Source organism: Patiria miniata, unplaced genomic scaffold (assembly GCF_015706575.1).
Source record: "Patiria miniata isolate m_02_andy unplaced genomic scaffold, ASM1570657v1 HiC_scaffold_4, whole genome shotgun sequence".
Taxonomy (NCBI): Eukaryota; Metazoa; Echinodermata; class Asteroidea; order Valvatida; family Asterinidae; genus Patiria; species Patiria miniata.
Genome location: NW_024037071.1, coordinates 1,837,809 through 1,864,768, shown reverse-complemented (window position 1 = coordinate 1,864,768; position 26,960 = coordinate 1,837,809). Strand labels below are relative to the sequence as shown.

The 26,960-nt window shown below is 39.9% G+C and overlaps 2 protein-coding genes and 1 long non-coding RNA gene across 7 annotated transcripts; 1 reads left to right on the top strand and 2 right to left on the bottom strand.

The window, feature by feature from the left end:
- Positions 1-1,929: 1,929 nt before the first annotated feature.
- Positions 1,930-24,831, bottom strand: LOC119739702 (aldo-keto reductase family 1 member A1-A-like). 2 transcript variants are annotated; one of them, XM_038214725.1, is made up of 9 exons: positions 24,769-24,831; positions 9,346-9,513; positions 8,396-8,512; positions 7,214-7,291; positions 6,542-6,658; positions 5,860-5,966; positions 5,003-5,168; positions 4,394-4,476; positions 1,930-3,433 (listed from the first exon to the last, which is right to left on the bottom strand). In XM_038214725.1, exons 1-9 carry the CDS (start codon positions 24,814-24,816, stop codon positions 3,394-3,396), a joined length of 924 nt encoding a protein of 307 aa, XP_038070653.1. In that variant the 5' UTR covers positions 24,817-24,831; the 3' UTR covers positions 1,930-3,393. The 2 variants fall into 2 exon arrangements, with proteins under 2 accessions (XP_038070653.1, XP_038070652.1); XM_038214724.1 differs by lacking the exon at positions 24,769-24,831 and adding an exon at positions 10,587-10,769.
- Positions 1,930-25,402, bottom strand: LOC119739700 (aldo-keto reductase family 1 member B1-like). Of its 4 annotated transcripts, XR_005272616.1 has the most exons (10): positions 25,023-25,402; positions 20,992-21,159; positions 20,097-20,213; positions 18,587-18,664; positions 18,170-18,286; positions 17,197-17,303; positions 15,917-16,082; positions 14,479-14,561; positions 12,949-13,052; positions 1,930-3,332 (listed from the first exon to the last, which is right to left on the bottom strand). XR_005272616.1 is itself a non-coding variant. In XM_038214721.1 (9 exons), the coding sequence occupies exons 1-9, from the start codon at positions 25,092-25,094 to the stop codon at positions 13,010-13,012; spliced, it is 951 nt and encodes a 316-aa protein (XP_038070649.1). In that variant the 5' UTR covers positions 25,095-25,402; the 3' UTR covers positions 12,348-13,009. The 4 variants fall into 4 exon arrangements, 3 of the variants coding, with proteins under 3 accessions (XP_038070649.1, XP_038070651.1, XP_038070650.1); XM_038214721.1 differs by lacking the exon at positions 1,930-3,332 and having other exon boundaries at positions 12,348-13,052; XM_038214723.1 differs by lacking the exons at positions 1,930-3,332; positions 25,023-25,402 and adding an exon at positions 24,893-24,911 and having other exon boundaries at positions 12,348-13,052.
- Positions 21,679-23,459, top strand: LOC119739703. Its single transcript, XR_005272617.1, has 2 exons — positions 21,679-22,584; positions 22,907-23,459. It is a non-coding gene; the product is annotated as an uncharacterized LOC119739703 (long non-coding RNA).
- Positions 25,403-26,960: the final 1,558 nt, after the last annotated feature.

Here is a 26,960-nt window from a genome sequence, read left to right as displayed (position 1 = left end):
AATACTAGCTCAGCTCCCTGGGGAGTATACAGTTCGATGCTGCCATTTTGGTGCAAAGCAGCTAATATACCCAATACCCATCTCTGCCTTCACAGGTACCCAATTTACTCCTGGGTGGGGAGAAGCAATGAGTGACAAAGTGCCTTTGCCCAAGGACACATGCACCATGACCCCAGGCTGGACACGAACCCACAACCTGCAACATTACCCGCAGACCATGAGTTCAGTGCTCCCGAACCCGAGGAGTCCTCAAAGTTTCCCATATACAGTCGAGTCTCGTTAATACAAATTCGTTCGGACATAGCCAAATTGTTTGTTATATCAGAATTTTGTACTAAGAGGAACATCAGTCCCATTCATTGTGCACATGTGAATGCACAGTCGAGACTAAGGCTTTATGTTTGTTATAACCAAAATTTTGTATTAACAGAGTTTGTACAAACGAGATTCGACTGTATACATGGTCTTTTGTGGATTTCTTTAAAGCATTTGCAAAATGCAAAAAGCTCTATGACCTTGTATAGGATTTGGTATTTCTGAGGCACAAAATGTACCAGAATTAACCCCGAGTTGCCCATGTCAAAGGCCTAAAAAATATCCAGAATCCAAATTCCAAAATTGTTAGGATAGCTTTCCAAGGGCATTTTTTTGGGTAACTACTTTAAAAATTGTCACACCACGGACCATTCAACTCACAAAACCGCATTGTCATGGGTACAAAGTCCAAAATTGAAGAGATCCGATTACGATTCCGAAGTGGGCCCCCCCCCCACCCCCAAGGTGTAAGGAGACCCTAGCAACCCCCAATTATATAGACAGGACTGCTTTATCAGAACATTTATTCCTTATCTAGTTCAGTAAAAGCTGCAGTAATATTAGCTGCTAGTGGTTGAAGTTTTGCTGGTTGGAGATGTCAATAGTTTGATAAACATGTGCAATCAGTTTTCATATAGTTATCTGGTGATGAGTGTTTTGCAACACAAACTGTATTCACAATACTACTACCATGCCAGTTCTCAAGCAGACATGCATTTTAATCCTGTGGTCTTTTCCTGGCCTTGCAGGCTTAATTCCGTTTGTTGATTAGATTAAGATAAAGCAGTTGTGGAGATTTTAGGTGGCAGTGTACATTTTGTCCATATTATTTCCTTCTTTAATGAGTGGCAATGATTGTGAATCGAATGACTGCACCATCGATTTTCAATAATTCATCCTAATAAATGTGTGCTGTTATGATAAACAGAATTGTATGTGGTGGTTTCTGTGAAGAAATCTTTCTGAAGTGTGTTATTGTGTTTGGGTGATGATCGTCAACAATGCAAATAGGTCACAAATAAAGTACATCTGTTAACTTCGGTTCTCTTTTACAAGATTGAAATTTCCATAAATTTTCAATGAAAACTGATATAAACTAGAAATGTTAGGTTTAGCACCACATTTCTGCTGATACAAACCTTGTCCATTTCACTGAGACTGTAATAAAAATTGTGCTTATATAACGCTTTCCATCGTATCAACAATCTCAAAGCGCTTTACAATTATTACCCCATTCATCAGGCCATGGGACCACGCGGCAGCCGATATCAGCGCTCAATCGGTCCTCGACCCTCACAGGTACCTATTTATACTCCTGGGTGGAGAGAGGCAATTGTAGTCAAGTGTCTTGCCCAAGGGCACAAACACCACGTTCCTGGCAGGGTTCGAACCCACGCACCTTCATACACGAGTCAAACACCTTAACCACTGGACCATGGCGTTCTACTGCAAGCATGGAGCACATTTAATAGTACACTAACTGCATAACCAGGTTTCTCCATAAATTTGCACAACTTTTCTAATAACCATTGAGCAGTTACGCTTTATATATGGGCTACTTTACAAGTCATAAAACATTCATGAAAAAAAGACACAAAACAGGCGTTTCTGCTTTTCTCATATATTCTGAAAAGGTGTTAATGCATACAATGCATAGTTTCCTCTGACATGTCCAAGTTGGTCTCGGGCAAAGGAACATCACACACGTCATAAAACATTTTACGTGTTGTTAAACAACAGTGTAAACGATACATGCTTCATTGCTTCTTTTTTTTATCAATTTTGTGTTGAAGTACGATTTAAAAAAAAGACTATTTTTAAGCATTATAACTAAACTGAAAGAATTGAAATCTAAAATCAGCAGAAGAAATTAAAAAGCCCACCATTCACCAAATTGTCCAGAACATAATTCGTATCTAATCCTAAACTGAACACTTCTGAAAATATTCGTACAAAATATAGTATATCTCATCACAACTTTACTGTTCAGCAATTTTGGAATTTCACATAGTTGCACTTTGATCACATAATTATTAAAGAAAAGTTGACAGTGGCCTAAACAAAATTAAGTGTGAGCAGTTTCTTTCCCAGAATTATTTTTCTTCTCAGAATGTCTATACAGCACTCAAACCATAACACCCTGCGGATGTGTGAAAAATCTTTACCTAACCCTGCTCAATCCAACAGGATCCAACTATTTTTACGTTTCCGTTGGATCCTGTTGGATTGAGCAGTAAAACCCTTCTACATATTCCTGTTGAAATCTGTTAGATTCAGCAGGCAAGTGACAACACCCCAATCGGATTCTGTTGGGTTTTGGTAAATAAAGCCAAGTTGGACTCTGTTGGATCCAGCAGCAAACAGAAAAATAAGGCACTTTTGGATTCTGTTGGATTCTGTTGGATTCTGTTGGATTGAGCATGCCAGTCATTTTATAATTTCAGGTATCCAACAACTGGGCCTGTTGGGTTGCATGGGACTGCGTTGGATTGAGCAGGAAACTCATATGGGTAACCGTCGGACTCCGTTGAATTTAGCAGGGATCTAGCAGAGAACTACTTGGGGGCGAGGGTTTCAAAATTGGAGAAATCAGGACTGTCAGTGTTAATGTCGTGTAAAAAACCTGAAGTTCATATTTGGACTTAATACTTTAATCCTAGTTCCACACTGTACATGTCATGAATAGTTCAGGAGTTTGATGTATAGCCTAAATTTAGATAAATACACCGCCGATCTGAGCAAACCAACCCATTTTAATGGACATTGAACTGTATAAGAAATTGTGTATACAAAACAAAATGAGGGTACTCGTTATTCAACGGAATATAAACAAACGATGCTTGTAATTGATTCAATAGTGTTGGAGGGCACAGCAAGTTGTGGCCAATAATGTTCACAATCCTAGTTTTGTTCAGTGAAATAATTAAAATCACAGCTACATTAATGATTGATACAAGTTTTTGGAAATTAAACTTTAATCTGCGTATGATAGAGCTTTGGTGATCACAGTAGAAAAATTGAAGTTTTCGAGACTCCCATATCTCAGCTGTGATGTGTTCCTTCTATTGTCTTCATTTACTAGGCAAGTGGGGTGAACGGGTGATGACGATGCTTGATCCTATGAAACACAAAAGGGGGTGAATAAAAATTCCCTCAAAATTAATTTTGCAGAAGTAAGTAATTGGACATTATTGGCTCTGATTATGGACTTTAAAAAAGTACGCCCAAAGTGGTAAAACTGTACATTTTATTTCAGGGCCAACGTCACACTATAAATCCTTACATCTGACATCTATGATTTTATCATTCTAGACATGCATTGGTCCTCCAAGAGTGATTATGAATAGCAAATTATCAAACAAATATTGTTTGAGGTCATTCTTATACTCACATGGCAAACTACAAGGTTTAGAGGTTACAAGGCCGGGGGGGGGGGGGGGGGGGGTTAACATTTTGGACACTAAATTTTATACAGGGCATCTCCAAAATACCCAAACCTTTAAAGCGCCCTATTTTTCACAGCTTTTACAAAAATCGCAAATATCTACCCATATTTTGTTACAGAGTATTATCCATTAGTTTTTCAACAACGAAAAACTCTTACCAATCGGGTATAAATAAAGATTAATTGAGTTATAGGCAATTGTAAACAAGCGCCGCTTTTTCATTTTGTCCACAGCAACTGATATTTTGACTGCTGCAATAAGAACAAGGGCTGAAACTTGCATCCTTGAAAAAAGGCTACCAAGCAGAGGGCAGAGACACAGCAGCACAGTTAACATCTAAGAAGTTAACCAAACAGTCTTTTTCTAGCCAGCCGGGCTACTTAAGGAATAGTTTGACTAGCCCGCTACTGTTTTAACTAGCATTTGGCTAGCGGGCTACTGCTAAAGTCGAACCCTGGTTCAAGTAAAATGCTGTTATCACTGAAATGAAATTTGTAGGATTCATGACGAGTTAGACTTTATCCAGTAAAAGAAGTTGTAGATTTGACATTAAAGTAATGATCGCCTTTTGTATTTTAATTTTAAATATTTGGGTAAAACTCCAATTACATGTTAAAAGCCTAATGTCTTACCATTCTAGCGCGCAGCCTCTATAGTCCTTGTTGAGGGCCATCAGATCCTTCATATCAGTGGCACTCAGCTCAAAATCTAGAGCCTGGGGAGAGAAAAAAAATGGCACATTTGACCAAAGTCAACAAAATATGAAGATTTTGTTTCCAAAACGCTATAAATGCCACTTTGTTACCTTAAGACTCATTTGGCATGTTCTGTACTCAGAACACTTGTGCTTCATCCTCAACTAAGCTCTTGGAAGTACAGTTGCAGTTCTCCTGCGCCCAATCCCTTCATTGTGTGAATTACATATGACAGTGTGTAACACTGTTATGAAAATTATTCAATGAGATTTCATTGCTCGGAGTTGTGGGACAAAGTAGGAAAAAGTAGGAAAAAGGAGGAATTTCAAGAAAAAAGTAGGACAAGTAGGAGCAAGATAAAAAGAAAACTAGGAAAAGGTAGGAAAGTAGGAATACTTGAAAGCCTTTACTGTGTTCCAGTGATCGGAGATTCAAATCGCGTTCCCGTCACGTTCACTTAAGCATCCTAGACTAGTAAATGGACTACTTAGAAGAAATTAGTCACTTGTAACAGAAGGATGGGTTAAAAACGAAAGGCCTGATCACCTCAAAGTTATCCTTGATCCTGGAGGGTGTGACGCTCTTGGGGATGCAGATGATGCCTCGCTGGAGAGCGAAGCGGATCAAGACCTGAGCAGGGCTCTTCCCCTTGGCCTCGGCGATTCGCATCACCTCTGGGTCAGCCATCAGATTAGGGTCGGTGTCTTTCACCCTGCAGGAAACACACAAGTGTTCAACAGAGCACCCCTTACCAGATCATAACTCTGATTTGATGAAATTTTGTTGGGAGGGGAGGGGAGAGGGGGGGGGGTTGTTTCATGATCAGTTTGAAGGGACACCTCCTGAGATTATGACAAGTCCTCAAACAAGTCCTCAAACTCATTGACTCAATAAGTAGAGCGTATACTGCAGCAAGCTAAAAGAATGTTTGTCCACCTTCAACCCGAAACTGTCAGGAATTAGAAGTTGCTAAACTGGAGTGCTAAGGATGAATTGTCTGACATTTCTTTGCAAGTCTAAAATTTTCAACCATTTTGCGCACTTCTGCCATTCTGTCCCCTCCATACATTTTTTCCCCCTCAAAATCCATCACAGATAAAAAGACTATACATGCTTCAGTTTTTCACTTAGATAGTCAGAGAACAGCCGGTACATTGTCGTCCTCATGACCTCTGACCCAGAAATACTTTAACTAATTTAAATATGACATGCACAATGGCACCGTGTTCCACATGTACATGTACGTGAGAACTAAACAAAACTAGAAGGCATGTCAAGTACACAAAGCAACTACTACTAATTCAGAAGTTTTGTGGGCATTGCCTGTCTTTTTATGCATGTACGAGGTGTGGGGTGTGGCGTCTGGTATATGAGGAACTCACTAACCCAAGTGCAAGTCTTACCATGGACGGTCCGGTGAGCCTAGGGGGCTGTATGCCGTGACGGAGATGTTGTTATCCTGGCAGTATCGAACAAGCTCTTCCTGGGTCAACCAAGGATGAAGCTCAATCTGCAAAGAACACATACCATTGAACGAAAGGGAAAACATATCTCATCAGATCTCACACTGTCGCATAACTACACCCACAGTGCTAATGATACAAAGTTAAATAGAAAGCACCATATCTCACATCAAAGCAGTCAACACTTATTTTGTTATATCGTGCCAATACGTCAAAAAAGTTCAAGGCTTGTAACCTACTATGCAAGAAATAAATTCAATCAGTGTTATCTTTGATATCTGCGAGCTTTTCTGCTGGACATGAGACTGAGCGGTTGCAATTCTCTGTCATGAGAATAGGCGCGCCGACAGATTGAAGAACAATATACCAAAATTAGGAGAAATACTTAAAAATAACACTTATTTTAAGAGAGAAACCAAGGAGAAGAGTAAAGTGGCAAGCAAGTGTTATAATTACACAATTAATATTGATACACCGCAGTGTATACGAGGTAATTTACATGCAATGCAGTGTATATGAAGTGAATGATTTTGGTTATTTTTTTTACAGATTGGACACGTGGCTGTTCTAGACCAATGAAATCGCAGAATCCAAGACACGATGCAGCAAATTCTATTCTCACCTGGTGGTTGGCTATCGGGACCTTGTTGATAGCCTGAATCTCCTTGATCATCTTCAGGTTGAAGTTGGACACGCCGATGGCCTTGCACATGCCTTTATCCACAAGCTGCTCCATCGCCTTGAAACGGAAGGACACAAACCAGATTGTAGTCGAACATGGGACATTTACCAAACATAAACCCATGTTTATAAATAAAATAGACCTCTGTCGTAATGAAGTCATGTTTTGTTTACATGTGCGCTTTCCTACGGGAGCCAGGTGGGACAAGAGTCACCAAGCTCCTTCAGAAAGGGCACATCTAAAAAAAAAAGGCATGGCATCATTATAAGGGCGTCCACCACCGTATGGGGAACTGCACACACATATTTCTGACTTTGACTCTGGAGGTGTGCCAACGCAATGTAAAAGACCGTCAGTTGAGGGGTGCTGTACCCATCCTGACAGATTCCAACAAAACATGCTGTTGGGGTTTGATGGGTTGAGTTCTGTTAGGGTTAATACATTTTTTTGTGTTAGTGGGGGTTCCAGATACGGTCGGCAGAAACATTATTGTTTTCCCTGGGTCGGGAGCCCAATATAGGGTCGGTCGGAAACGAGACCCAGTGAATAAGGAAGGGTTGCCCCAATTCAGGTCAATTGATTTGTGTCGGTTATGATATATGGTAAACTTACAAGCCAGGTGTCGGTGTACTCAATGTCATCCACCTGCATCACACCGTTTTCGTCCTCGGGAAAGAGTACTTCCCCCCTCTGGAAAGAAAAGAGCTCTTTAAATAAACATGTTCAAGTTCACTCTCAATGTAAAGCACAGGCTAAGAAACACAATTTCTCCCGCTTTTGATTTGTAGCATGCATTGTGTGTCCATCTGCTAACAGGTTTCAGAAGCATGCCTACGTGAAGACATTTTTGTGGCGAAGATTCAGTCCTTCTGTTTTGAGGCGTGCGATCACACCCCCACGCCATCACACGCCTAAAAGCTTCCCGAGAAGTGCGAAAAGTCGCACGCCTGAATCACTCAGAACAGCACACCTCGGCATACACTTACGGCAAAATTATACTTCATAATATGTGAAATATAAAGTACATGCATGTCGGTGAAGAGAAAAACGGCTTCATTGTAAACCAAGATGAATACCGGTATTATGAAATAATACCAGATTGTTCAGTCCCAGCTTGGACCACAGAATCACACGCCTAGAAAAATCACACGCCTAGAAAAATCACACGCCTAGAAAAATCACACGCCTAGAAAAATCACACGCCTAGAAAAATCACACGCCTAGAAAAATCACACGCCTAGAAAAATCACACGCCTAGAAAAATCACACGCCTAGAAAAATCACACGCCTAGAAATATCCATGTGTGCCTTTTTCCACACACCTGTGATTTTTAAATCAGAAGGACTGAGATTAGTAGGCTCTGACTATAGACTAATAATATAGCGGTGCAATAGACACAATGTAGGAGCAATAGACAATATGCAAGAGCAGTAGACAATGTCAACGTTTGTTACTAACTACCTAATTAACTAACTAACTAACTAACTAACTCCCCACCTAACTAACTAACTAACTAACTAACAGAGACACAATGATTTGTTGAGCTGCTACAAGCAGCTAAAAATGTGCCAGCGCCCAAACGGGCACATTTTCATACACCACCTTCAATGAATGTTTTCTTCCGAATTATACCATTTCAGGCCGAATAATTTCATAGGATATTTGTGACTGGCAGTCCTTTCTTCACATTGAGCAAGAATATTCTTAATAAAATAAGTACGTTTTCAGGTAATTGCAAACATTCCTGCGTGCCTTTCAATTATCCTATTTTATATGCCTGTGCTAGTGCATACCTTGTAAGCCATTGGCCAGTGAATTAGATAAAGGTCTAGGTAGGTCACTCCGAGTTGATCCAGAGTCATTTGGCAGGCCTTTGCCACATCGTCGGGGTGGTGCATCGTATTCCACAGCTGCAGACGAAAAATCAATTAATTAATTAATTTAATCCACCTATGCCAACATATAAATACAAATTAATTCTGTACGAAATTGTCCTTGAAGTCCAAATCAATCAAGTGACTGTTTTTAACAGTTAAGAGCTCCCAGCCTACATAAAGCAGGATTGACTGGCCGGGACTGTTTATGTACCTTGAATACAGCTATGCTTTGACTGAGTGTAGGTGATTGATAAGCCATCTGTGCCTACCACTTGCCTGCCTTTGTCTGACTGAATTTGACTAGTCACAGTGCTCGCTTGAAATTGGACCTGAGGACAAGTAAGTAGTTAGTCGTGTTTTGTCCGTCTTGGGCCCCCGATATCTATTAGTACCGTGCTATCGTGTTAACATTAATTCCTGGATTCTACATGTCTAACGACTTTTACTATGAATTCGAGCAGTGCGGGAGTATTTCAAGTATAATCTAGGCCTAAATTATGGCGGAGCATAAACAAAGGTTTGGCCCAAGACCTTGACACAGTGCATCCTCTAAAATCAGCCACACATTTTAGCGATGTATACATGTAGCCTCAATCCTGCAGAATCCTCCATTTTGCAAAGAGGATATTGGAGGTTTTGGGATGGTTGGGGTTAAAATACAGATAACACAATACAGATATATACATACAAATACATTTAGCATATGGATTAAAAAAAAAATTCATGAGGTTTGGATTTTCTGAAATTTTGACATTTGAGGTTCATAACTCCGTAGAACTGCACATGGGTATCAAGCCAATTCTCAGCTATACCTTCCTCAACCCTGCCTTTGGTCCCCCCCCCCCCAAAAAGAACATCGGTGATACCTTGCTGGTGATGAATACATCCTCTCGCTTCACCGTGCCGTCATCGATCTTGGCCTTCAAGCCGGCACCCACTTCCGCTTCGTTGGAGTACGCCATGGCACAGTCCAGATGACGGTAGCCAACCTCCAGCGCAGCCTTAACGGCATTGGTCACTTCACCAGGCTTGGACTGGAGTAAATTTTTAAAAAAGAAAAAAAGAATTAGAACCAAGGCCTTCATAAAAAATATGTATCTTTACATAATATTGGATGGCTTTGAGGGGGATACAAGAATTATATTGCACGAGCTACAAAAATATTGCCGAGTGCAATATTTAGCGAGTAAAAAAAAAGCCATCTAACATTATTATTTAAAGTAGGCTGACTAGCTTGATCCGCAAGAAATACATTTCAGGACACTGCCTTTATTTCTCAAATTTCGTCAATTATCGCGCCGCTCGAAGCTGCCATTGTGGCTGCTGACAACAGTCAACGCTGCGTCCACGTGCCGCAAGCTACGCTGTGTGGTCTGGTTGACTGTGACTTTCTACACTCTAGATTGTGCAGGAACCAACGAAATGCTCGGATGACTTCAATATCAATAATATTGCAGTCATCCGGGTACTTTTACAGACATAATATTGCAGTTATCCGGGTACTATACTTTTTACAAAAGCATACAATATGCTGATTTATTTTTACCACTGGAACTGGAAGCCTGATATTATAAATAACAATAATGTATATTTAAGGCAATGGCAATCATTGGCAATGGCAGTGGAAGAAGCTAAAAAAAGAATCCCAGTCCAAAGTAATTTTGTTTTGAAATACTTTGAAAATGCACTCAACTCTCCACAGACTTAGTTTGTACAAAACCGCTAAAAAGTAAAGTGGGCATGGCATGGCATCTAAACTTTTCCACCTTTTATCCACCTTGCAGTTGCACTGTTGCAGCTTGCTAACTTTTTAAGTACCCTCCTACAACTACAAGCATGACAAGTACAACTGTCCTATGACCGTTTGTGACCTCTTGTGGACTTTAATAGGGTTTTATCCCGGTTCATTATTGAACACCCCCCCCCATACATAACATTGTATAACGCGTTGCATATCATTTATCGGAAGCAAGTTTCCGTACCGGACGAGCACGAGCACGTGACACGAACTACATTGTCATTGTACGTGCCCAATTGTCGTCTGTGTCGCGGCCTTGCGTATTGTGTAACACTCTATAAAAGGAAAATCACTGATAAACTGCCTTACCTTCCAAGTACCCAACCCCAAAATTGGCATTTTCACTTTGTTGGGCAACTCGATGTACTTTTGGAAAGCCATGGCTTAGAATCTAGTCACACTTGAAGTGAGAAAGCCCGCCGAATCAACCGCAACTTCAGACTCCACCCACCGGCTAGCTAGCTATCGGCTTCGGAATAGGCTGGTGCTTTTTTACTTGACATACAAAAAATGGTTTGCCCGAAGTCGAGTCAGGCTTTCAGACAAGGAAATTAAAGCAAGTAGCTCACTAGTCCGACGGCTGTTTTCTGTGTCGCTGGCAAGTACTCACAGCGCCCTCTAGAAAAAAAATTGGAGTTTTAATAATTTCATTTAACTTTTTTTTTTGGAATTTCAGAAAAATGTGGTATTGAACAATGAACACTATCCAGAGCTGCGAAAATTAAAAAAGTAGAGATAATTATTGTGCGCATTTATATTACGAGATGTATGCTATTTTGGAAGCGTATGGGCCAAGTTGAGGGCCCCCAAAATGTTGAACCCCCCCGCCGCGCCGCGCGGCCGCGGCATACAAGACTCGCTGGTGGCATGATATACAAATTTTTAATTTGTTTGATGTTTGAGGCCCATTTTTCTCTCACACACAAAAAGCTTTATACTCTCTTTACAGCTTCCCTGCGTACCATTTTGTTTTTCTGAGTCAGCAGTCATCAACAGGAAATAATTAGATTGTGTTCCTTAGTCTATTTTATAAAATTATTGTAAACTTTTGAGTTGCACGGTGCTGGTATTGGAGTGCATTCCAAGCCTCACGTTTTTTTTTAAAGCAAAGAAACTGAGATTTTCATCAAGGAATTGTTCAAGACAACTGTGCGTTTTTGTAAGAATTTCTTTTCTGTTAGTTTATTTGAAAAAGGAGACCAAGCAATTCCTTAACCATTGCACATCACAGCAAAAATATGATACAGAGCAATTACCTTAATATGCAAGTCCCTGAAAGCCATCAGCACTAAAGTTTATGTATGGTACAAGTTTTTCTGATCAATTTTGGTTCCAATTGTATATGACCTCCAAATAGCTAGGCCATTTAAATGCAACTCTACCATGATTCAACATGAATAAGAAGAACCCACAGTGTTTTCTAAACCACTATAGCTTATTGTCACTTCCTTAAGATTAAAAATGCACATCAGAAAGTTTTAATCAATTGATTGATTGATTGCTTACAGAGTTTTTAAATTTTAAAGTCCATGGTTCATGACTGTAATGAGGAACATTCATGCACATGCACATGCACATGCACATGCGCAACATAGGCTGCATGCCTATAAAATTGTGTACAACCATGGAGGTACTAGCTCTACCTCCATGGTACAACAGACTATATGGTATCCAAGGCCAAAAAAAAAATAGTATCTAGCTGGTCAGACCGAAGTTCCGGAATTGATGCGGCGACGCGTTTTTTTTGGGTTTTTTGGTGGCTTTTTTTTTTTTTTCAAGCTTGTATTGTACAGACAAGGTGGGTACTATTTTGCTTTTTTGTGTCCTCATTATACATTGGTGTCCTCCATAATTTGCCTTGGTGCCCTTTATCATTTGCCTTGGTGCAATTTCCCCATTCCTTGGTGCTCCTTGGTACAAAAATTTGAGGAGGCGCGGCCTTTTTTTTTTGGGCCCAATCTATAGAGCATCGGGCATCGGCTTCAAGTAGATCACCTCGCAGGTAGTTTTACCCGTCTACTCGAAGTAGTCAATATTTGTATACAATGCATGCAGCAGAACTCAAGACCATCACCGTTCTACACTTTATTTATTTATGTCATTTTTAATGAGGGTAAACTCCTATCAGTGCACAGCACTGCTTTCCATGGGGGCCCTCAGTACAAATTTATTATATAACAATTAAAAAGATAAACGTACATCTAATATATCAATTAAGAATTATGAAATTATAGCACCAAAAATAAAACAAGTAAGAAATTAAAACGAAAACAAAATACATAAAAATCAACAATAAGAAATTAAATCAAATTCAAAATTCATCAAAATTAACACCAAATTCACCATAAAAGGAGCTTATTGTATATTGCAGATTATTTGAATTTAAAATGTGCTGCTTGACATGCTTTTTAAAACTCATGATAGTTGGCAAGCTTTTAATGGAAGTTACTTTTGAAGAATATAGCCTCTATACCCATCGAGTTGGGCAAATTTTAGACAACAATCCACCTAAATAAGTCGGAAAAAAAAACCAAAAGAAGTCACAACAAAGAAGAAACAACATTTCTAACTCAAGTTATCATCCGGAAACTAAGCTGCCCGGACGGACGGATGGATGGACGGACGCCGTAGGCGATGACAATACCCCTCAAGCCTCTCGGCTGAGGGGTAAAAATTGAAGTTTTTGAGACTTCCATATCTCAGCTGTGATGTGTTCCTTCTATTGTCTTCATTTACGAGGCAAGTGGGGTGAAGGGGTGATGACGATGCTTGATCCTATGAAACACAAAAGGGGGGAGGAATAATTCTCTCAAAATTATTTTTACCGAAGTATGTAATTGGACACTACTGGCTCTGATTATGGACTTTACAAAAGTACGCCCAAAGTGGTAAAACTAAAACTACACATTTTATTTTAGGGTCAACGTTAAACTATCAATCTCGTCCCTGTTACATCTGACATCTATGATTTTATCATTCTAGACGTGCAGCAGTGATTATGAATAGCAAATTATCTAACAAAAAAAACTAATTGTTTGAGGTCATTCTTATACTCACATGGCAAACTACAAGGTTTAGAGGTAACGAGGACAGTGGGCAAAAAGGTCACACCTTGGACACTAAATTTTAAAGAGGGCATCTCCAAAAAACCCAAACCTTTATAGTGCCCTATTTTTTCACAGCTTTAAAAAAAATCGCAAATATCTACCCATATTTTGTTACAGAGTATTATTATCCATTAGCTTTTCAACAACGAAAAACTGTTACCAATCGGGTAAATATTTATTGAGTTATGGGCAACTGAAAACAAGTGCCGTTTTTTTCATTGTGTCCACTGTGACTGATATTTTGACTGCCGCAGTAACAGCGGGGGCCAAAACTTGCATCCATGAAAAAAGGCTACCAAGTAGAAGGCAGAGGCATAGCAGCACAGTAAACATCTTAAAAGTTAACCAAACAGTCCTTTTCTGGACTACCATTACTTCCAAAAGGATAAATGACCATTGTTGCCCAAAAAATAAGAAATAAAACATAACCAAATAAAAAAAAGGTAAGACATTAAAGAATGCAAAACTGCCCTCACCCCAAATCCATTATGATTGAGACCGTGGACGGATTGAAAAATCGGCACTTATTTTGAACTGTCTCAATAAATATTTACCCGATTGGAAATAATTTTTTGTTCAGAATGTATTTTTTTGGTAACCCTGGTTCAAGTAAAATACTGTTGTCACTGAAATGAAATCTGCAGGACTCATGACGAGTTAGACTTTATCCAGTAAACTAAGGCCAAGTTCGGGCAAGGACCATTAGTCGACTAGTGGTTGATTTGTGACGTACCTTACGCCTGCGCACTGATAGCGACGTGCGAACGTCTCTAGTCAAACGCTGGTCAAAATGTCATCGCAAAACTTCTGGATCCTGGCTCTCTGCTAGCGTTATGAATGGGCGCGGCTATTAATTACCAGCGAAGCAACCAACCCCAGTAGGCTGGTTCCAAATAGTCGACTAGCGTAGTCAACCACCGTCGACTAGACAGAGTTCGGGCAAACGTTAGTTAACCATTGGTCAACTATAGTCCTTGCGCGAACTTGGCCTGGGTTGTAGATTTTACATTAAAGTAATGATCGCCTTTGTAGTTTTACTTTCAATATTTTGGGTAAAAATTCCAATCACATGTTTGAATCCTGATATGTCTTACCATTCTGCCGCGCAGACTCTATAGTTCTTGTTGAGGGCCATCAGGTCTTTCATATCAGTGGCACTCAGCTCAAAATCTAGAGCCTGGGGAGAGGAAAAAAGGGCACATTTGATCAAAGTCAACAAAATATGAAGACTTTTGTTTCCCAAAAAAACGTGATGAATGCCACTTTGTTGCATTTTAGATTCCTGCCCTCCCCTGAAGTCCATTTCAATGGCTGTTCTTTTGTCAAATACAAGTTAAGAATGCAATCAAGGAAAGAAACAAAATTTTGTTTGCAAACAGCTGTCATGCTGTACATGTTCTTTAACCCTAACATACATGAATCCATCAAAATTCATACCCCTGTTTTGGAGGATTTCGGCGGAATCAGGATACCTCCATATTGAAAAAGGTGGGGGATTTTGATGGATTTAGGACAGTAAGCCTTGCAGTACTGCAGGATTTTGATGGATTCAGGATACCTCCATATTGAGCAGTTGGAGGACTTTGATGGATTCAGGATCTCAACAGATTTACTCCCAGCTAACTGATGGATTCTGATGGACTCATTGGCCACCAACATTTTTTTTGCATGGCAAAATTGATGGATTTTGGCGGATTCAGGATACTTTCTAGTAAAAAATACCCGAGGTCTTAGGGTTAAAATTTCACAACTGCAATTTTATTCACTTTTTTCAAATCGATATATTGCTCTTTGGAAAAATACTCTTCAGATGTAACAAAACAAGTTGTGTAACTTTTCTTCCTAGAGCACACCTTCGGAGTACATGGAGAGTCTCTAGAGTTGTCATAAGTTCCTGTTCCTTTGACAATGTGCCCTTTGGAAGAGTACGGCAAAGTACTGCCAGGCTTTCAAGCAGACCCAGGTGAAAAAGTAGCAGAACAGTAGGATCAAAATTTTCAACCAAAAAAAACCCACAAAACAGGACTTGAAAAGGACTTTGGAGGACAAAATCAGGATATCAGTATGGCTTTTGTGGGCTTTCAGGAGTAGTTTTAGTTGCTATTCACCCATGTCCACAGCATCCTAAGCCTCATTTAGCATGTTCTGTACTCACAACACTTGTGTTCCATCCTCCTCCATTTTTCCCCCTTGGAAACACAGTTGCAGTACTCCTGCGCCCAAGCCTTTCATTGTGTGAATTACACATAACAGCGTGTAACACTGTCATAAAAATTAATCCATGAGATTTCATTTTTCGGAGTTGTGACCCAATTATTTTTTTTTTTTTAGGAATTTCAAGAAAAAAGGAGGGAAAGTAGTCTGAGCAAAGTAAAAAAAAATGGAAAAAGTAGGAAAAAAGTAGTAGTACTTGAAATCCTATACTGCGTTCAGAGATCACAGGTTGAAGTTCTGTTTCCTGCTCAATTAACTGACCCTTAGAAGGAATTAATCCCAACAGAAGGAAGGATTAAAAACGAAAGGCCTGATCACCTCAAAGTTATCCTTGATCCTGGAGGGTGTGACACTCTTGGGGATGCAGATGATGCCTCGCTGGAGAGCGAAGCGGATCAAGACCTGAGCAGGGCTCTTCCCCTTGGCCTCGGCGATTCGCATCACCTCGGGGTCAGCCATCAGATTAGGGTCGGTGTCTTTCAGCCTGTAGGAAACACAAGCGTTCAACAGAACACCCCTTACCAGATCATAATTCTGATTTGATGAAATTTTGTTGGGGGGGGGGTGTTTCATGATCAGTTTGAAGGGACACCTCCTGGGATTATGACAAGTTCTTTAACCCTAACCACTTCAACTCCATCAAAATCCATCCCCCATTTTGGTGGATTTTGGGGGACTTGGTCCAGAAGGCCTGGCGTGACTAAACATTGATGGAGTATGATGAAGCAGTGCTAGGGGTATCCGATTGATTTTGCCTAGCTTCTTGTACTGCTATTGTGATAAAAGCCATGTGTAGCAAGTCCATGAATGTCAACCAGTGCGTCAATGGTGGATTCCATTATGTCATGTACAGTTTTGTATTGGACGCACAGCGATTGATGGATTTTGATGGACTTGGTCCAGTTCCTAGTGAAAGACGCTAGGGAGTTAGAGTTAACACAACAAGTTGACTCAATAAGTAGAGCATACGCACAGCAAGCTAAAAGAATTTATTTCCACTGTGAACTCCAAACTGTCAGAAATTGCTATGCTGGAGTGCTTAGGATGAAACGTCGGACATTTATTTGCAAGTTTAAAATTTTCAACCATTTTGCGTACTTCTGAAATTTCGTCCAGAAAACAGATTTTTTGAATATCTTGCTAGGTTCAAAGTGCTGATCAAAGAGACCCAAATCAAAAACGGTACAGACTGAAAAAATAGGACCACAAAGAGTAGGAAGGGAAGGTCGGAATCCCACATGATCGTTTTCCCTTCAAATTTGTTGGAAAGGCTCGAGCGATGATGCCCTCCATAATTTTTTTTCTCAAAACTCCACCACAGATAAAAAGACTTATTTGTGCTTCAAAATCTCACTTAGATATAGTCAGAGAACAGCCGGTACATTGTCACCCTCTGACCTCCCACCCAGATACAACTAAATTTTAAGTATGACATGCACAATGTACATGTACTTTAGACTAAACAACACTAGAAGGCATGTTGAGTACAAAAAGCAATTACATCTTTGTGGGCATTGTCTATCTTTTTATACATGTACGAGGTGTGGGGTGTGGTGTCTGGTATATGAGGAACTCACTAACCCAAATGCAAGTCTTACCATGGACGATCTGGTGAGCCAAGGGGGCTGTATGCCGTGACGGAGATGTTGTTATCCTGGCAGTATTGTACAAGCTCTTCCTGGGTCAGCCAAGGATGAAGCTCAATCTGCAAAGCACACATAACACTGAATGAAAAGAGAAAACATATCTCATCGGATCTCACAATCTCGTAAAACTACACCCGGGCATGCAACTGGGAATTTTTAAAAAATGAGGAGACTCCAAATACCAAGACTTTGTACACTGTTTTTCAATTTGCAATGGCATTCATGAGAAGTAAAATGAGGAAATCAGCGGATCCGAGGAAAGTTGCATGCCTGTACACCCAAAGTGCTAATAATATAGAAAGCACCATATCCCACATCACAGCAGTCAACACTTGTTTTGTTATTATCGTGCCAATACGTCAAAAACGTCAAGGCTTGTAACTTATACTATGCAAGAAATAAATTCAATCAGTGTTATCTTTGATAACTGCGAGCTTTTCTGCTGGACATGAGACTGAGCGGTTGCAATTCTCTGTCACGAGAATAGGCTCGCGGACAGGCCCTACACGCGCGCGCAACGCAGAGGTAATTTTTTTTCTTTCTATGCTTTATTGATTTGCAAATGCAATTTACATTGGAAAATAAAAACAGGTATCACACGAAAAATTAAGGTAATTGAAGAACAATATACCAAAATTAGGAGAAATACTTAAAAAATAACACTTATTTTAAGAGAGAAACCAAGGAGAAGAGTTAAGTAAAGTGGCAAGCAAGTGTTATGATTACACAATTAATATCGATACACCGCAGTGTATAAGAGGTAATTTATATGCAACGCAGTGTATATGAGGTAATTTACATGGAATGCAGTATATATATGAAGTGAATGATTTTGGTTATTTTTTTTTACAGATTGGACACGTGGCTGTCCTAGACCAATGAAATCGCAGAATCCAAGACACGATGTAGCAAATTCTATGCTCACCTGGTAGTTGGCTATCGGGACCTTGTTGATAGCCTGAATCTCCTTGATCATCTTCAGGTTGAAGTTGGACAAGCCGATGGCCTTGCACATGCCTTTTTCCACCAGCTGCTCCATCGCCTTGAAACGGAAGGACACAAACAAGATTGTAGCCGGACATCGGACATTTACGACCATAAACCCATTGTAGTTTCCAAGATCTCTTCCTTATATGTTAAGAATGTTTACTCACCTTTGACCTCTGTGCACTGCGCGCATTCAGTGACCCTGCCTTATTTGCATGCGAAGCGTGGGCGTGCAAGGTATTACGGTTGGGAGCCCAAAATAAAGACGGTCGGAAATGAGAACCAACGAATAAGGAAGGGTTGCCCCAATTCAGGTCAACTGATTTGTGTCGGTAATGGTATATGGTTAACTTACGAGCCAGGTGTCGGTGTATTCAATGTCATCCACCTGCAACACACCGTTTTCATCCACTGGAAAGAGTACTTCCCCCCTCTGGAAAGAAAAACGAGATCTTTTAAATAAGAATGTTTAAGCTCACTTTCAATGTATTGTTGATGTACCCGAACGTGGCACGGCCCCAACGTGGCGCACTTTGATTTTTCGCCTGTAGCGCCTACCTAGAGCAAAAGTAATAACTGAAATTTCACAGAAAGTGACATTTCATCAAGTTCTAAACACTCCTGTTCATATATCGTGATTTTATTCACCCGTTACAAAGTTAGAAGAAAAAATTATTTTGGCGTGATTTTCCGATTTTATTTTCAAGTGCAAAGTGAACACTTTGAAAATGCCCCGAAAAATAAGAAAATAATTTTCTGACAAACATCTGGCTGGGTATGTAAGTAGAGATAATAATGATTTATCAGAATTTATCAAGTTAACAGAAATTCTTAAATGTTAATTTGGAATTTTCCGAGATTTATTTAAAGTGCGCCACATTAGGGAACACCCCGCCAATTTGTGCCCAATTTCCGGACGCCACCGTTTTTGAATTTCGGATTAAATTTTATGAAACCGAAATTGTTCACAGAGGTTAAATAGCATGCATTAATAAGGTCAAAGTACATTGTACCAGTATTTTACTGCATGAATTTGAGGTTTGTCAACAAAGAGGTTTGGCAACACTACACGAGGAAAGTTGGGTAAGCTTCGAAGTGCGCCACGTTAGGGAACACGACTATACATGTGTACAGCACTGGCTAAGAAACACAATTCCTTTTGATTTGTAGCATGCATTGTGTGTCCATCTGCTACCAGGTTTCAGAAGCATGCCTAGTAGAAGATATTTTTCTGGCGAAGATTGGTTGGCTCTGACTGTAGATCAATAGCAGTGTTCCCTAACGTGGGTGCACCCCGACTTTCCACATGCAGTGTTGCCGAACTTCTTTGTTGACAAAATTCAAATTCGTTCAGTTAAATAATGGTACAATTTACCTTAATAACGCTTGCTTTTGAACCGGTTTAAACAATATAGTGTCATGAAATTTAGTCCGAAATACCAAAAAGGTGATATCCGAAAATTGGGTACAAAATCGGCATTAGAGTGTTCCCTAACGTGGCGCACTTGATCAAATCTCAGAAAATCCCAAGTTAACATTTTAAGAATTTATTTAAAGTTGAAAATATCTTATAAACCATTTTTATTCTCCATTCAAATACCCAACTCGAAGTTTGTCAGATAATTATTTTCTTATTTTGGGGTGCATTTTTAAAGGGTACATTGGGCACTTTGAAATGAAATCGGAAAGTAACGTTTTTAACTGCTACCCGCAGCTAAAAACGTGCCAGCGCACATCTTCATATACCACCTTCAATTATTGTTTTCTTCTGAATTATTTCAGGCCGAATAATTTCATAGGATATTGCAAATATTCCTGCGTGCCTTTACGATGACACAATTTTATATGCCTGTGCTAGTACATACCTTGAAAGCCATCGGCCAGTGCATCAGATAAAGGTCCAGGTAGGCCACCCCAAGTTGATCCAGAGTCATTTGGCAGGCCTTTGCCACATCGTCGGGGTGGTGCATCGTACACCACAGCTGCAGACAAAAAATCAATTAATTTAATCCTCCTATGCAAACATTTAAATGCAAATGTACATTTTGTAAGAAGTTGTCCTTCAAGTCCAAATCAATCAAGTGACTGTTTTTAACAGTTAAGAGCTCCCAGCCTACATAAAGCAGGATTGACTGGCCGTGACTGGTTATGTAGCTTGATACAGCTATGCTTTGGCTGTGGTTGATTGATAAGCCAGCTGTGCCTACCACTTGCCTGCTTTTGTCTGACTGAATTTGACTATAGTCACAGTGTTTGCTTGAAATTAAACTTGAGGACAAGTAGTTGGACAGTCGTGTTGTGTCTGTCTGGGCCCAGATATTTACTAGTACGGTGCTCGCTACGACTTGTCTAATGACTTGACTAATATGAACTGGAGCAGTGCGGAAGATGTCGAGTATAATCTAGGCCTAAGTTTATGCAGGGCAGAGCATAAACAACACAAGGTCCAACCACAAAGTCAGCCGCACATTTTTGCCATATAGCCTCAATCCTGCAAAATCCTCCATTTTGCCAAGAGGATTTGGGATGGTTGGGTAGATAACACAATACAGATATATAAATACAGATAATAATTTATACATGTTTCATTTGTAGCATTTGGATTTTAAAAAAAAATCATGAGGTTTGGATTTTCTTAAATTTTGACATTGAGGTTCATAACTCTGTAGAATTGCCCAGGGGTATCCAGCCAATCCTGAGCTATACCTTCCTCAATCCTGCCAAGGTCCCCCCCCCCCAAAAAAAAACCATTCGTGATACCTTGCTGGTGATGAATACATCCTCTTGTTTCACCGTGCCGTCATCGATCTTGGCCTTCAAGCCGGCACCCACTTCCGCTTCGTTCTCGTATATCATGGCACAGTCCAGATGACGGTAGCCAACCTCCAGCGCAGCCTTGACGGCATTTGTCACTTCACCATGCTTGGACTGGAGTAAATTAAAAAACAAAACAAAAACGAGTCAGAACCAAGGCCTTCATAAAAATATGTTTCTTTACATAATATTGGATGGCTTTGGGGGAATACAAGAATTATATTACCGAGTGCAATATTTAGCGAGTAAAAAAAAGCCATCTAACATTAATATTACTCCTAACTTTGGAGCCTTAAAAATACATTGTTATTTATATCAGGCTTCCAGTGGTAAATATAAATCAGCGTTATTTAAAGTAGGCTGGTATCCGCGTAGCCGGCTACGATGTGGGATAGATGAGTGGTGGGGTATTCTGCAGTTGTGCCCAAAGTAAACCATACCTGTAAAATGATTACACTTGAAATGTCTCAGTGGAGAAAAAAAATGGTTTGAAAAATGACAAATACACTGTAACTAACCAAGAACAGCAACAAAAATCCTAATTTTTTAATATGGAACTTTTTCCCTCAATCGAGGTCACTCACTGCCAAAATTTGAGAAGACATGAATCTGTGGCCAATTTACTGGACTACAGTCAATTGACCGGTTCCGCAATTTGACCAGTTCCGCAATTTCGGAAAACTAGCTCTCGTTTTCAGGAAGACGAAAACGCCAAGGACTTAAACTTTGGTACCGATGGAAAGGTTATTCCATCTACTTTTCAAAAATGGTTTTAGTTTTAGGATACTCACTTACATTTAAAAATAAATCCCCTACGACCGTCACTTGCCGTTAACGAACTGCCGAAATGGAACGCGCACGGAAGCGTGATTTCATGTTTGTCGGCCTGCTACACGATTGTTCAGGGGAATTAAATCATGGCGATTGATGCAACTTGTTCGGAAATTATTCATTATTCCACCATACAAATATAAGATTTGAAGTCTTTGAATTTTTTTTTCTATACCCACCAGAGTAACTGCTGGTCGTTTGGCCGGTTCCGCAAACGCATTCATACTGCCTATACAATACACTGGCCATGGTGTGACTGTATTAACCAGTGCTGCTATTGACAAGTATTGTTGATGACGGCCCCCTAGCGCGGTGCACTTTATTTATTTTGGCATGAATCTTTCTTTTTTTACAACTTACAAAGAATTGAGAATTTCTATTTATTTTTAATCCTTGTTTTAAAAATGTCGAATTTGATGATCATTTCTGGGTGTTCAGTGCACAAAATTGAAAACTAAATTGAAACAAAATGATTTTGTTTCTGTCCAGCTTCCGGACAGCACTGTAGGTTTTGGATAAAAAAAAATTGGACTTCAAAATTTAAAATACAAAAATCTTTCTTAATACTTCCCACTAAACGCTTTTCCTTTGCTCTAAAAAAATTCACCCCATACTTGATGTTGAAGCAGTTGTGCCTCAGGGGTTTGAATTCATTTTAGAGTTACAACTCTCCACATCCAGGGTGCATGAGTCAGCCCAGGCTAGGAGGTGAGGTTTGTGGGGACCAATTAAGAATAGTGCATAATAATATGTTTCTAACCCAAAGGACATTTCCAATTCCAGTAATATAGTAAATTTAAAATTATCCTTTTTCGGTGGGTTCTAACCTTACTCTTTACCCTTTTAAACATAAAGAAAAATAGGTCCACTCATATTTCATAATGAAGACCAGTCTCTCGTCAGTACAGAGACACAAATTTTGATTGTTTTCTTGGAGCACAAAATTTGTCAAATACTATAAACCATTTCTCATTTTTGTCTCAATTGGTCATAAACTAAACGTTTTATATAAAATTTCTTTTTCATACAGACAATGCCAAAGACAAAGAAGAAGATTACGCCAGCCTCCTGATAGGCCATAAGAGGCCATCGGCACATCTTTTTCAGTTTTACCTGTGAAGGTCAAGAAGAAGTTGAATATTATAGTGAAAGTACATGTAGCTGTGTGTCTTCATCACCATTTCTTTGAATTTTATTTATGTGACAAGTTTTTTTGTATAGTGCTAGCTTCTGGAGTGCTTAAATTATTTGTGTATAACAATTAAACAGACATGCAGGTGTCATAAAGGCAATAAATTTAAAGGCGTTACATACATTTTTATTTACCAGTACATGTGAAAGAGAAGTGAGGTGTTTGAAAAACTATGCTACTTTGCATGAAAAACTCACAGGACATGTCTATTTCTGTGATTCATCACCATTTATTTATATGACACGTATATTTTTGGATTTAAAAGGGGTAGCTTCTTGAGTGCTTTAGTTTTGTATTACATTTACACATGCAGGTATCACATGTCAATATATTGAAAGGGTTATCGGGATATACGTGATGAATGTGTTGACATTTTCTTTTAAGAGCATCATCGAACAGTAGATGAGGTTTGCTAATACAGTTGCCCAAGCATGATACATGTACATAGTTAATATGTGCAACAACGTATGAGGAGTAACTGAACATTATAATTAGAAATTGCCATTGCTATGAAACAGCCATAGGATTTATGACATTTTTAACAATTTGTTTTAATTTGTTTGTGAAATTTAATTTGAATGTGAAACAATATGTGCATGTATGTGGCCTGTATGTATCTGGCCTGCTGAGGCCTGTTCCCCCTCCCCTCCCGGCCCCCAGGTTCCCCCTACTGGATGTTGGTGCACACAAAATTAAGCATATTGTGTTGTTACCCTGAACATATTGAAACACTTCCCCCCCCCCCACAAAAAAAAGTAACATGAAAAAAAGGAGGAGGGAATAAACAAAAGTAAATAAATAATAATAATTAAATAAAAAAATAATATTAATAAACAGTGCTCCCCTGCAGACAATGATTCAGTTCCAATTCATCCAGCCATGCAGTAACTTCCTTAAGTGTCATAGGAATTAAAAATGATCCTGGAGAAAATATTAATTCAAATTCATAAATTATCTGGTCTGTGCTTATGTGAGAAAAAAACAACCAACTGGAGCAATTCGGTACAAGGTTTGTGTCTGGTTCTATTCAACGTCAGAGTGTGTCTAAATAAAAATAAGACAACAAAAAAGCAAAATATTAGTGATTGCAAGATGATAGACAGAATGCACAAAAAGCAAGAAAGTCATTTAATTGGATTGAAGCAAGTCAAATAATTATAACGTAAAAAAAATCCAACGAACCATAACATTTTCATGGAGTTACACTTTGTAAATTTGGACGCATTATAATGTGCAGACCTTGGCTCATGCACAGGGAAATATAATCCACATCTTTTCTTGGCTGGTTTGGGGGCAAAAACGATCTAGATTTGGCCAGTGAACAAGGAATATTTTCAGTCCAGTATCGCAGAGGGCGCCGTTTGCGAAACCGGAAAACATTTGCGGAACCGGTCAAAGCACCGACCTCTACAAAACGTCCTGGCAAATTTCTCTTTCAAACGATCACAGAAAACTATTCATATCATGAAGTAGGTGAGTAATTTGCGCATATTTATAGATAGGTAGCTTCCTGTGAAAGCGCGTTTTTTCGCCACAAGACGCTTCAGACGATTTGCGATTGCGGAACCGGTCAAACGACTGTACCTCCGTTTTTTTACAGCGGTAGTCCAGTTAATACATGTAGGCCTAGGCCACATTTATGGGGCTAATTAAGAAGTAAGATTGTGATACAAGCATTTCCAATTTTGCCCTTTATCCACCTTGCGAACTTCTTGTAGATTTGAATAGGGTTTTATATCCCTGTTCATTATTGAACATGTTACGCCCCAACTATCGCATCGGTCCCAGCAAACACACCCCCCGGCACTACATATCAACGCATACCAGATCGGACGAGCACGCACGTGATACAACGTGCCCAATTGTCTTCTGCGCCGCGGCCCCTTGTGACGCGTATTAATATTGTGTAAAAGTAACACTCTATAAAAGGAAAATCACCGATAATCTGCCTTACCTGCCAAGTACCCAACCCCAAAATTGGCATTTTCGCTTTGTTGGGCAACTCGATGTACTTTTGGAAAGCCATGGCTTAGAATCTAGTCACACTTAATTGACGTGAGAAAGCCCGCCGAATCAACTACTGCAACTCCGGACTCCACCACCGGCTACAGCTAGCTGCACACTTGTGTGTTCAGCTGGTATGATCCTTCGCTCCACTTTAATATAGCCTAGTTTGTCTATTGTGCCAAGGTATCACTCGACGCCATCAGCATGATCAGCCTTTGTCCCAAAGATAGCTCTTTGCTTTGTCCCTAAATAAATGTGGCATCAAGGCCAAGTTCGCGCATGGACTTTGTTTTATAGCTCCATGGGTTGACCAATGGTTAACTAACGTGTGCCCGAACTCCATGGTCTAGTCGACGTGGTTTAACGTTACCGTACCGGTTGACTAGACTGCACTGCGCGCTATTCGACTATTTGGAAACTAGTCCGACGGCTGTTTTCTCTGTCGCTGGCTAGCTGGTACCGCGGCCACGCTACCCACAGCGCCCTCTATAAAGAATAATGGAGTTTCAAACCGCAGCTTCATATTATCCGAATTTATGTTTTAATTTCGTTGAATTTTTCAAATTTCAGAAAATGGTGCTATTGAACAATGAACACTATCCAGAGTAGAGACACTTTGGTGCGTATTCATATTACGAGATGTATATTAACTATTTCGGAAGCGTATATATGGGCGACAGCCCCCCATGAAACCTTGTCCCCCCCCCCCCAGTGGCCCCCCCCCCCCACTGAGATTTTGAAGTTTGTAAAAAAAATATCATTGATCTACATGACGCCCCCCCCAGGAATGTTCCAGCCCCCCCCCCCCCCCCCCCAGCGCCCCCCACTGAAAAATCCCTGGCTACGCCACTGCCAACCCCCAAAATCCATTCATTTCTGAAAATTACAGCATATTAGCAAATGATGTATATTCCCTTTAATAACCATTACATCACATCAAAAATATGATACAGGGCAATTACCTTAATATGCAAGTCCCTGAAAGCCACCAGCCTTAAAGTTTATCGTACAAGTTGTTCTGATCAATTTTGGTTCCAAGTATATGACCTTCAAATAGCTAGGCCATTTAAATGCAACTCTACCATGATTCAACACGAAGAAAAACCTGTGTTTTCTAAACCACTATAGCTTATTGTCACTTCCTTAACATTCAAAATGCACCTCAGAAAGTTTTAATCAATTAGCAAGGCTTATGGAGTTTTTAAATTTAAGTCCATGGTTTTATGTAATGACAAACATACAGGCGCAACATTGGCTGCCTATAAAATTGTGTACAACAGACTACAGGGTATCCATGGAACATCGGCGTAGAATGCTCCATGGATCACCTCGGGTAGCTAGCAAGGGCGGATCCGGGGGGGGGGGCCATGGGAAACGAAACCAATTTTTTTTTTTTTTGGTGACATCGCAATAACGGCAGCAGTACACCACCATCTTTTCTTCAAAAAAACATTGGTTAAAGTGGTCAGAAATCGCCTCAGATCGCACCACAGAGCATCTAGAATCCAAAACAATTTCGGGGCCCTTAAGCGGGCCCCGAACCCCACGCTGTAATTTTTTTGACCCACTGTTTTGGGGGACCAATTTTTTTTGCCCCCCCCCCCCCCAAATTGTGTTCTAGATCCGCCCTTCGTAGCTAGTTTTACTATCTACACGAAGCAGTCAATATTTGTATACCATGTAGAAGTACTCACGGCCGTGAACTTACATCACTGTTAACAGTATTGAAGAATACAGTGAACACCATCGAGTTGGGCAAATTTTAAAAATGAAAAAAAAAAAAAAAAATATCCACCTAAGCTAAAAAAAAGTCGGCACCGACAAAACCAAAGAAGGTATATACGCATGTACTGCGACACAGTTTTGAAAATTGGCGATCTACTAC

Bases quoted from the DNA above. Each gene is read 5' to 3' on its own strand.
- LOC119739700 (XM_038214721.1), bottom strand. From the start codon at position 25,094: ATGGCTTTCCAAAAGTACATCGAGTTGCCCAACAAAGCGAAAATGCCA. The intron at 21,160-25,022 runs GTAAGGCAGATT...AATTTACTCCAG, and splicing joins TGGGGTTGGGTACTTGGCAG to TCCAAGCATGGTGAAGTGAC. The intron at 13,053-14,478 runs GTAAGACATATC...TGTGTTTCATAG, and splicing joins AGAGTCTGCGCGGCAGAATG to GATCAAGCATCGTCATCACC.
- LOC119739702 (XM_038214724.1), bottom strand. From the start codon at position 10,658: ATGGCTTTCCAAAAGTACATCGAGTTGCCCAACAAAGTGAAAATGCCA. The intron at 7,292-8,395 runs GTATGCACTAGC...TTTTCTTTCCAG, and splicing joins ACTGGCCAATGGCTTACAAG to AGGGGGGAAGTACTCTTTCC. The intron at 5,169-5,859 runs GTAAGACTTGCA...TGTTTCCTGCAG, and splicing joins GGCTCACCGGACCGTCCATG to GGTGAAAGACACCGACCCTA.